General features: G+C 43.3%; 1 protein-coding gene across 1 annotated transcript; it reads left to right on the top strand.

Moving 5' to 3' along the window:
- The first annotated feature begins 469 nt into the window (after positions 1-469).
- xbp1 (X-box binding protein 1) lies at positions 470-3,299 on the top strand. Its single transcript, XM_080533096.1, is given in 6 exon segments — positions 470-802; positions 1,380-1,476; positions 1,620-1,742; positions 1,881-2,047; positions 2,187-2,350; positions 2,353-3,299. Coding segments are annotated over 6 exon segments (1,185 nt in total). The 5' UTR covers positions 470-572; the 3' UTR covers positions 2,757-3,299.
- Positions 3,300-12,446: the final 9,147 nt, after the last annotated feature.

Raw genomic sequence — 12,446 nt, 5'->3', positions numbered from 1 at the left:
CACTGTTTCCTAGGCCATTATGGTCAGTCACATCACATGCCTGTTTGTGTTATGATGTGATCATGTACAGTAGGACTACTGAATTTGTAATCAATTGCAAAAAGCAGGTTATAGAGGCTATGATTTCAAATATGACACAGAGGTACTTAGTTGGTCAGAACCATTATTTTGATATTAACTTAAAAACAGTTGTTTTTTTACCGAACACTATCTTCTCTCAGGTATTTCTGCAAAGTTTGTTATTGGTGCCAAGCGTCGGCGGCTAGACGGGAAATCACACACACCAGGAACAAGGGGGGGCATTTATTTTGTGCGCAGGAGAAACTTTTAATGCAAATGTCATCAGCTCCTATGGACCAATCAGAGAGCGTACTTTGATTGCATCACAGCCTCTGCGAACCTATCACATTTCACCACGACTGTAGAAATAGCTCCATACGGAACACCCCATTTTAATATTTGAGAACTGACGGGGATCATAGAACGAACCAAGGAAACACTAGTGGTTTCTTTGAAACCATACGAATACCCCCCCAATATTTTTGAAATTGTTAAAGGTAAACAGTGTCAGTATGGTTGTGGTGACAGCGGGGATGGGAGGTACCCACAAAGTCCTCCTGATCTCGGGGAAGCAGCCCTCCATCGGAGCCCCGGGGGGCTACACCCGGTCCATCTCGGTGGTCATGCCCTCGTCTCCGAACCAGGCGTCGTCGGACTCCGACTCGAACTCATCCGGGGGACCCCCCCTGCGCAAGAGACAGAGACTCACACATCTGAGTCCAGAAGAAAAGGCACTTCGCAGGTTAGTAGTGACATGCATGAACGTACAATTTGGTATATTTCCGATCTATATTTAAAGGTTGCTGTTTTTGTAAGTTAATTATTATCTAGCGAGCAATCGAGGTTTTATTGCAAGGATATTGATCTCGTGACACCATGGGTTGGGGGAGCAACAGCAGGGAATTGATTGGCCGACTAAAAAGCACAGATGCTCCAGAAATGGACACAATGTTGCGTCGATTTAATTGTCTAGTCGGCGCAATTACTGTCGGTTTGGTCGCCTCTTTTCGAATAAAATACAATCAACCCCATGTATTCCTAAGCCATCTTGAAATCTTAGATTTGAATCTAGCCTAGGCCCTATAATAATCGCCCTTTCAACCTCCCGGCTCACCGCACGGATTCCAGTCAGTGACAGCTAAACTGACCCACCCAGTTTTCCATATCTGGAGCAGGCGCTCGAGATCCTGTTCTGCCTGCGTGGCATATGAACATGGCCGGGAATTGCGCAATAACCGCTGACTCAAGCCTATCATCTGCTTTGCCGGCGATTTGTAAAATGCATGTTGTAATTCTCTTTTTTCCCTTTCTTGTACCAGGAAATTAAAGAACAGAGTCGCCGCCCAGACAGCCAGAGACAGAAAAAAAGCTAAAATGGGCGAGCTGGAACAGCAAGTTCTAGAGTTGGAGCTGGAGGTAATTATTATTATTTATTTATTTTTTAAAACCTACTGGCCCTAGTGTGTCATATGACTTTGGTGTTAATTAACAGGTGCTAATAACTAAGTTATTTAAATGCATGCATTAAGTGAATGTTTTTGTTTTTGTTTTTTCCCCAGAACCAGCAACTCCATGTTGAGAACAGACTGTTACGGGAAAAGACGTGCAGCCTTCTCGACGAGAACGAGGAACTAAGAGAGAGGCTTGGGTTGGACACCTTCGAGGAGGAGTCCGAAGAGAAGGTAAGAGGATTAAGATTTAGTAGTAATGGACAGGATTTAAAGGGGTGAGGGTTGAAGTTGAGCCACCTGGTTGTCAGAGAGCCTATGACTACTGTGTATATTAATCCCCCCCCCCCCCCCCTCCTGTCTTCCTCTCAGGTTCAGGTATTGGAATCCAATGGGATCGACGCAGGTTTAGGGATCGGGTCTTCTGAGTCCGCAGCACTCAGGCTATGTGTGCCTCCGCAGCAGGTGCAGGCCCAGCAGTTTCTAAATCTGAAGACTTCCCAATGGATACAGATAATCCTGACTCTACAGACTCTGAGGTGAGACATGGCTATTTTGTTTTTGTCGTTCCATCGCTACTCTTAACAAAGCAGGCCCTGTTGATGTGAGAAAGGCCTGTTAGTTTTCTTGTCGGTTTGGCGTTAATTGTAACCCCCCCCCTCTCCCTTTATTCCACAGTCTGATCTCTTGTTGGGCATTTTGGACATCCTTGACCCAGAGCTGTTCTTCAAGTGTGAGCAGGAGTGCGAGGAACCGGCGGCGGTGCTGCTGGTCGGAGGGGGGGATTCAGTACCTCCCCCCTCACCTTCATCTCTGGGGCCCGCACCAGTTAAGCTGGAGGCCCTTAATGAACTGATCCACTTTGATCACATTTACACCAAGCCCGTGGAGGAGGTGGAGACCAACGACGGGCAGTGCGAGGAGAGCGATGATACAGAGGTGAAGATTGAGGAGGCGGCCTTCCCCGCCGTCGAGGTGGAGGTGGAGGACGAGAGCGTCTGTGTCAAAGACGAGCCGGAGGAAGTGGTCATCCCCGAAAGTCAAGGGGTCGGTGACGACTTCCTCTCTGCGGCCTCCCCCGCCCTCGGCGGTTTCGAGAAGACGACCTACCTGACGGATGGCTACAGCGACTCCGGATACGAGCGGTCCCCCTCCCCTTTCAGCAACATGTCCTCCCCCCTGTGCTCTGAGGGCTCATGGGACGACGTGTTTGCCAACGAACTCTTCCCCCAACTGATCAGTGTCTGAAACCCTTGTAATACGACTAATATATGATCCATAACAATTCTGCCTATTTAGTGTAGTATCAAATGACTACAGTACATTATGCTTTATATATATATATTATATTTATATATATATATATGTATAAGCACCAGAGTATCCCCTCCCTGGAGGGTTCAGACCAAAGTTAAGCACAATCTCCTGTATTACAGCAGGTCTGTACGATGGGCGATCCTGCATTGACTTGTGGGAGATAGTTCTTGACATATAATTTGGCATCACTAATAATCGCTAGTGGTTTGTAAGATTGCTTCAAATCTTTCACTCACTGTCGAGTCAGTATGAAAAATGTGGGTGAAAATCCAGTATTTCTGTAAATTGTTTATCTTGGGGGATGGGGACTGATCGTTTAAAAAAGACAAATCTTATTTATTTGTGTATTCTGCTCCGGAGTCTTCTGTATGTAATCCGTTTCAGCATGTATAAATGCTTTCTATACCCTGTATAATTTTGGTAAACGCTCTCCTTGTAGAACTAAATCACTGCATTAAAAAACTTTGCATTGCATCTTGGTCTCTGGTTTTGACTGTCATGGTTCCCATTGAGACAGGGAATGTAGTCATCGTAAGGCAGCGTTTGGGATGTATGAAATGCTACCAATAACACAATGTAAGCACCCAGGCAAGGTAAATTTGGTCTCTCGAAAGTGTATTGATTTTGCCCATGAATAATACTTTTCCATGTTGCTAGATTGTTCAATTGGCCAAAGATTCACATATTTCACTGACTGTTGAACCGTGCTATTGCTTTCTCCATGGTGCTGAGGAATCAGAATCAAGCATCCATTATAATTAGACGTTAAGTTAAATTTAAGTTTAGTGTAGGCCTATAGTCCAAGAGGACATTATACAGAGATAACACATGATTCAGAGGCCTTGTTTTCTCCTGGCCATATGATCACATGTTTAGATCAGATGGATGCTGGTGAGGTAGACAGCAGAGCATTTCCCATAATCTTTATAAATGCAATATGGCACATGTCTAATCAGTCATGGGACTTTGCCACCTGCCACAAGTGTGTTTTCCTTTAGTGGAGATAAGATAGCAGGAGCTACCTAGTAGTTGGAGCGTGATCGGTCAGTCTGCCGACTCAGGTCCACTGTGTTGTACTGTACCTCGCCCCTATAGGTTGACCCAAAGGTTAAAAGTCAAACAGAGGAGATGCGTGGGAAATCGTCACATGTAGCACAAACATGTTTGTATTCTCTCTCTCTCTCTCTCCCCCCTTCCCACCTTTCACATTTACTTTATGGAAAAAGGGGAATCAGTTCTCCTAATGTTACATAACAGCTCTAGTAACAGGGAGGACCAAATCTGAGGAACTCAAGTTTTACTTTGTTTAAATGGGTCAGCTGAGTATTGTTGTCTCTCTTTCTCCCAGGTCTGGACAAGAATGGTGCAGGGTGACACCCTTTCATCCCAGGTATTTAATCTCACCACAGGGCATTCATTCCAAGCTTGTTGGGGACAGCCCCCTTAACAAAAGTTCCCGGGGGTGTGAATAGCTTGGGTCCACCTATTAGTGATGCAGATGAAGGTCCTATCACTGTATGAGCTGATTAAATCAGCTGCTCAAATAAACTTCTGATGTAATTGATCTTGAACTCTTTAGTGTCCCTGATTAGTCTTTTATTTGCCGCTTGTACTGTATAGTGTCTCCTTTCAATAGGTTTCAAAGAAGTAATGAGGTAAATATTGTGAATGTGTGTAGTTCAGGGAGAGGTAGTAAAACCCCTGCTAGGCTACTACAGAAATTCACAACGAAATATGACTTGGTATTGTGTCATTCAGATCTATTTCGTTTTCTTCTTTTGTGGTAATACCATTTGATTCATGTGAAACCACAACTGCCTTTGACGCATATCTGTGAGAGCTTCCTCTGTAAAGTGTTTCGCTCTCCTACTCAAAACACCACACCAGAGAACAAAACTGGGCCTAAAACAGCTAACACAGCTGTTCAACTGAAACTAACTACTTTTGATTCTCGATTCTCGATCAACATGATTCTCGATTCTCCATCAACATGAACAGAAAATAAGTTGGTTGAATCATGAAGGCAGCAGGCTCCTTAACTCAGTTTTTGGTGGTTAGTCAGGTAGATTATTCAGTAGAAGGCAATTGTTGGTCTTTTCGGTGTCCAGTAGGATGTCAGACAGTGGTGGATGTCAAAGTTCACGCTTAAATTAGAGCTATATTCAACGTGCTAATATGACACTGTCGTCACCTATAGTTGGATTTGAATAAATCCTACAGTACGTCTCGTGTTTCTACACTCAGCATTGCTATTAGAGGGTTAGCTAAGCCTACACGGACAGCTGCCTAACTAGGGTAAATGACCATCTCCATGGTGAGCGTTCAAGTTCCTTGGATGGACTTCACAGAGCAACAATGTTTCCCAGGGCTACTATGTGACTTTAAAACATCCAAGCACAGCATTGACAGAGGGAACGCACTGATCTTAATTAATTAATTTTGCCATTTAGCAGACGCTTTTAATCCAAAGCGATTTACAATTACGAATTACAGGGACATTCCCCCTGGAGTAACTGAGGGCTAAGTGCCTTACTCAAGGGCACACTAGTAGTGGTGTGGTTTCAGGCGGGATTTGAACTCACAACCTTCCGATCACAAGTCCAACTCACTATCCACTACACCACCACTACCCCTACTCAGGTCCACTGATCTGATCCCCCCTGAACGCATCGATAGAAAACCTTTTAAGAGGACGTTTAAAATTGGGTTGCCTTTCTCGCTACAGGGTTTCACTCAAGCAGGATGCAAAAAGGAAGAGGAAGAAACAGATCGGCAGATCAAACAGGAAACTGAAATTATTCAAGAAGTGACTAGAAGCTACAATCAAAATTACAAATAAAAATCATGTGACACATTAAGCTCCCATTTGGTGGTAGCCTATGGTGGTTCTCTGAGGTTTAGTGAGCCTTCAGGGCAGAACAACATGCTCTGATGTCATCAAGTGGAATGAATGAATATTGCCTCAGTCAGACCCCCTTTGACCTTTTTACATATGGTGATTGGTTTTCCAATGGTGTAAGGCATGACACAACGTATTGGTATGGTATTAAGGGCACTTTAAGAATGATTTAAAGTGGAAAAACTGTCATTCTCACCTAGTGCCAACATCTGTGGTTAACACTAGGCCTACAGCAAAACACCACAAACCCCCACATATGAGTATGGTAACATGATGAACAAGTTCACTGGTGATGAATTTAGTGATACTACTGAGAATTTAAATATCTCTTACCAAGTAAAACACTTTCCAGCACAGTAGTTGTGAAGAATAATTGCATGAAAGAGACATCAACTACAAGTTGTCATCCATCATCCATGATCATTCATAAACCTACAGTGTCAGTTAAAGTAATTTATTTGACGTACAGGGCCTAACAAGAAAGACGAGAATGTTAGGCCTAAAGGACATTACAGAAACATGTTTTCCAGGGAGAGTCATGCATTGTTTCCACTGCGTGAGTCTGCGTCAGAGCATGACTGTGTGTGTGTGAGTGTGTGTGTGTGTGTGTGTGTCTGTCTGTGTGTGTGTGTGTGTGTGTGTGTGTGTGTGTGTGTGTGTGTGTGAGTGTGTGTGTGTGTGTCTGTGTGTGTGTGTGTGAGGGTGTGATCTTTTATTTTTTTCTCTGGGTCATTGACTCAGAGGATCCAATGTTCCAGACGCAGCCCACCTCCCCCATCGTCAAGGTGGCTAACTCTTTAGCCCCCTAACCTAAAACAACAACACTGCACAGGAGACCTTTATCCACAGTTACCCCGGGCAACAAAGCGCCGCTCACAATTCTGAGAGCTCTTTCTATAGTGTCATAGGCCAAGATAAACTGTACAGAAAAAACCCCACTATTGAGATTGTATCACATTTGTAGTTTTGAGAGCAGGCCAATATATCCTAATTTTTTAATTTAAATGTTTAATTTTATTTAAAAAATATATCCTCAATGCAATGTATGCTGAATGCAATGTATGTATGGAAATTGACAGAAATGATTTCCAGGTCCTGTGGTATTAAAGATTAAACTTAGGTAAATGAATTTACTCTGTGGTTTAATGAGGGTTAAACCAGACAACCACTCACTCGAGGAAGGACCACACATTTCCTATGCAAATGTGTGGTGCTGTCTATTTTGAGTAAACAAAGAAAATGTCACGTGATGAAAGTATATTATTGACAAATGAACCTGTGGAGCGGCTTCTCTTTATGTCGCTGGGCCATCAGAGTCAAATGATAGACCTGATGCACTATGCTACTTCCTGTTCCAGTCCCTGTTTCTCCCCTCACGACAGCTACAGTGACGCAGGTCAGAGATGATGTCACAGAACACCGGTGTAATGAAGGTTTAGGTCCTTTGATTGGGTCTGAGTGGCCTCTAGCTTCTTGTTGAGAAGAGAAAACACACACAAGCTGCTCTAAGCCTACCGGCTCACGTCATAAATGACACACTCCTGCATCGCCATGGTTTCACTTCCTGTACATGTGGCAAGTCTGCAAGAGGCAGCCTGTCTCCTGGAAAGATAGAACATTCCCTTCTCAACCCTCCCACTCAGTAGACTATGGCTGGCAGATTCTTTGAAACCCACATGAAAGTAAAAAAGGGCAAAGCAAACATCATAAATAACATCAAATGGATCTAAACTGCACATCTAAACATATCAATATATTTTGTAACAGAATGGAAGTTGCAGTAGACCCCCCCTTCCCCCGCCTATCAGTGATCTAAAACAGGATTCAAATTCTGAGGTCCTGTCTCTCTTCCTATCTCAGAAAATATTCCTATCTTTTCCTCCTGGTTAAGAAACAGTTTGGCTAGGAACACAGACAGAGAAGGGGGAGAGGGGACAGAGCTACAGACACTGTACTGTTTCTTTTTTTGCATGGTTTCTTTAAGAAGAGAACCCCCCCCCTGTGGCCCACCAGCACCGTTCTGGTCCTGTCTCTGCTTGTAGGAGTGATGAAGGCAGACAGTCAGCTCAGTGAAGATGATCACAAGACTCTCAGACACAGGTACTTAATACACATACAGAGAGACAGACAGGCAGGCAGAGACACACAGACACAGACACATGTGTTGGATTTTGATCAAGACCACCCACAGATAGTGCCTTCCACAATTATTGGCACCCCTGGTAAAGATGAGTCAAAAGGGTTAAAACATTATTTGCTTGATGTCACACTGAAAAACATTTGAAACATCCAACCTTTAATTTAAATATGTTTATTTCGAGAGAAATAAAATCTGTCATCAAGAAATAATTATTTCTAACATAACAATTATTGGCATTTAATTCTTTGTACAATATCCCTTTGCCAATAAAACAGGACATCTCTCTCTGAATCTTCTCCTGTAACATCTAATAAGGTTGGAGAATACAGGGCAAGGAATCTGAGACCATGTCTCTTCATAGAAGATCATCCAGGGTCCTAGGTGCTCTCTTGTGGACTCCTCTTCAGCACAGCCCACAGGTTTTCAACGGGGTTTAGGTCAGATGACTGAGATTTGGACATATGTTTTGGATCATTGTCCTCCTGGAAGATCCAATGATGACCCAGTTTTAGTTTCCTGGCAGAGGCAGCCAGATTCAAATAAAAAAATTCATGGTATTTCATGATGTTTTTCATGAAAAACAGCCCCACAGCATCACAGAACCTCCACCAATCTTAACAGTAGGGATCAGGTCCTTTTCAGTACAGCATCCTTCTTTTTACGCCAAACCCACCGTGAGTGTTTGTTGCCAAAAAACTCAATTTATGTTTCATCTGACCATAGAACATGGTTCCAGTCAAAGTTCCAGTAGCGTTTTAGCTTACTCCAGGGGATTATATGTGTGTGGTGAAATGAAAGGAAAGGCTTCCAAATAATTGCCATGGAGATAGCATCTAAGGGTGGTTTTGGGGACTTGGTGACCCCAAGATGCTACTCTCCAGTGATCTCACAGTGATCCGTGGAGATTCTTTTGCCTCTCTTACCATCCTCTTCATTGTGTGTGGGGGCAAAATAAACTTGGGTGCCCTTCCAGGCAAGTTTGTAACAGTTTGCTCTGAACTTTTTAAGTATTGCTTTGAACTTTTTAAGTATGGCCCTAACGGTAGATACGGTAGATAACATTTTCAGACTCAGACTCAGACTCCATTCCCTGACTGATGAAGCTCAACAACATTTTATATAGAAATTGCTTTCTTAGGAGTTAAACCTTGAGATATGCTGTCTCCTTTTCGATTGGGTCCTATAGGCGACAACAATAAAATAACAAGACAATAACTTTTCCCTCATTTGACTTGTATGTTCTCTTATCTCTCCCATGTTGATATATGAATAAGGGAATATGGCCTCTGTGTCACCTCATATTTATACCCCAGTGAAACAGGAAGTCATGGATTAAAAAGAAACCCTTCAGTTACATTTTGTTCATAAGAATTTCTAGGGGTGCCAATAACTGTGGCACTCGTGGTTTTGTTTATTATTATTTGTTTGTTATTTATTGATGACCGATTTATTTAATTTTTCTTAATAAATGTACTTAGAAATGTTGGATGTTTCAAAAAAATTTCAGTGTGACATTAAGCTAATTCACCAAAAGGTGAACTTTTTAGAACCCTTTTTATTCATATTTACAAATTTACCATATTTGCCAATAATTGTGGAGGGCACTGTATCTATCATGAGGCATATCCTGTTGTGTAGTGGCAGTGGTGTCCAAGTTTGTATTACTTAATGTCAAAGGACTTGTTGCAATATCAAACTCTCTTCCAATGAGTGTGTACTGTGTAGATGAGTCAGAGATCAATACACCCAAATCATTTGTCACTGCACACTTATGATAAAGTCACAAAATGTGAACCGACAAGTTACCAGGGAGACTTTTGCTTTACTACAAAGATGAGATAGATGCCCATAGATGAAGTGGACACGGAACAATAATTTCTTAAAATAAAGACAAAAAACATGAATTTATTATTATTCAATGTGAGCGCATCGACACAGTGTAAAAGACTATAAACAACAAACTGGTTCTCCTCAGTTGCATCAGTTGTGAATGTGGCACGTGTTCTTAACATGCCTATTTCAGTCTCCAATGCAGATAGCCTTTAGGTCAAGGTTGCCTGGCTGGCAAGTGACATGTCACTTTCAACTTGGCGAGAGTGACATTTTGTCCTTCTCAACATAATAACACAACTAGAGAAGCTATACTTGACTAGGAGGGCAACCATTATACTGTATGAGACTTTGAGAACAGTACAAGGTGCCCTTAACTCTTTCAGGGCTGATAAGAGTGTGTGCCTGTGCAAAGGCCCCCGTGGTGTGCAAACATGGGAGCTTTTATCAGTTGGCCAAAGGGCTCACCAGGAGAGGTATTATGACTGCGCACACACACACACACACACACACACACACACACACACACACACACACACACACACGACATACTGTGCTCTCGATCATGCGGACCATCAAACCAAACCGTCATCCAGGTTATTGATTCAATGGTTCCAAGTGCATTCACTCTCTCCTTTCAAACTGCAAAAGAATTCCAAAGTATTAGTGGTATTTATTTGTTCCCAAAACTAAATATTTTACAGTACATGGTATTTTGACACAGCTTTTCAGTTGATAATTAAGCAGGCAAGCCCGTGATGGCGTAATATCTCCTCTACTGTACAAACATGTCTTCTTCTGCATTGCCAAGCCCACTCACACAGCTGAGCAGGAATAGAGTGGACCTGCCGGTAATTGAAAAGCAAATATTTAATTTTCCGCAGGCGGTTTGGTTGTTGTGTTATTGACCGAAAAAAGGCACAAGGACACAGAATGTCGAAAGTCTGAGTACACCAGAACACTACAATTCACCTCACGCCCCCACAAATAATAGACCAAACCTAGCTAATACAGTACAATAGTCCAGATTTGGTGCTTAAACCTGAGTAAGAGGTTAGACTGAGAGAACACTAATATTGTAAAGTATTACAACCATTGGGCGCAGGTTTGATTCGAAATTATGGGGGTGACAATAACACTGAATTGCAAAATCCAACTTTGTGCAGAGGATGTGGGAGTCCTCTTCCAGGAAAATGCGACCTTTTGTAAGAGCATTTCATCCAGCAGAGTTTCAACAGTATTTCTAAATACATCACATACATACATCACATTATTCTTGTCAAATACTAAAATGTTAAATCCACATATTATGTGGAGGGGGGGACATGGTCTCTCCATCTCTAGTACAACCTACACCCATGCTTCAAACCCCGACAAATAATAATAACTAGGGGTAGTTCAAACCAGTACATAGACCTTTAGCTTGGAGGTATAAACTAAACCTCAGTGAGTGGTTGAAATTACAGAGTTCTCGTTTCCCTCTCCCCTTTCTTCTCTGAGGTTAAGCTCAGGGGTTCAGAACCAGACTGTGTTGCATTCCTGAAATGTGTGATCGCCGCCCCTTCCCGCTCCGCCCCTCCCCCTCCCCCTCCCACCCCTTCCTCCCCCTGCCCCTCCCCCTCCAGAAAATAACTTTTCCATCCTCTAGGTATCTACAAAGCCTTTGACCCTTCTACCCTGGGCGCATTGTCCCTTTCCTCCATCCAAAGGGGAGACAACTCAGAACAGATTATCACCAAGGATAAGGACACCAGAATGTTCTCTGCTGATTCTAAAAATGGTTCAATGGGTCAGAAAGCTACAGTAGAATAGTGATAATCGAGAAGTGAACAGTAAACTTTTTTTATTCCATACCATAAAACAGCAACACTCACATCACATTCTTAGAATAACAAATGAAACCAACACAAACCCTTATCTCATTACAGCTGTTTCATTATAGGCCATCACAATAGGCGGACTCTATTAAAGTCACACTCTAATAAGACAGTTGTGGGTGTATTGCATCTGTACCCACAGTCTCAAGTCTCTCAAACAGAGCCACAGTGAAGGCCAGGCAGGCAGAGTTCATTATTCTTATCAAGGAGGCAAGGGGCACTGGGTCAGGCTCCTTTTATTCCCCAATAAAGGGGCAGTCAGACAAGGCTAGGGGAAGGGTCAGGTCGGAGCCTGCATGAGCGTTGGGCTGATCTCAATAACAGACAACAAGCCGCCATCTTGAATTGTTTGGGAGTGGGGGGTCTGTGTGTGTGTGTGTGTGTGTGTGTGTGAGTGTGTGTGTTTGTTGGGGTTGGGGGGTAAAGAGGACATCTATGGTGACAGGGAGGTATTTGGCGGCCCTGTGATGCTTACCCTCCCCAAGGGAGACACATCTCAAACATGTTTCAAACGCAGACAAAAAGAAAGGAGAGAGCGAGTGAAATGTGAAGCCCTGGTCCCGGGTCCCACCCTGACGGAGATAGGAAACACTTCTCTGGGAAGTAATTAGATCCAGATCCAGGATCAGCCTTCCCTCCTCCGTTCCTAAACATTGGGGAGCAGGGATGTGTATGTGTGTGTGTGTGTGTGTGTGTGTGTGTGTGTGTGTATGTGTGTGTGTGTGTGCGTGCATGCGTGTTCATGTGTGCATGCGCGTGCGTGTGTATATATGTGAGTGTACGCATGTGTGAGCGCAAGTCTGAATTTGCGTGTGTGTGTAGGGTGTGTTGGTCACTCCCCTTCGAGTCTCCCCTCCCTGTGAGTGATGTTCACC

This window comes from Nansenia antarctica, assembly GCF_963989245.1.
Source record: "Nansenia antarctica genome assembly, chromosome: 5".
NCBI classification, from domain to species: domain Eukaryota; kingdom Metazoa; phylum Chordata; class Actinopteri; order Argentiniformes; family Microstomatidae; genus Nansenia; species Nansenia antarctica.
This window is presented reverse-complemented; position numbering and strand designations above follow the sequence as displayed.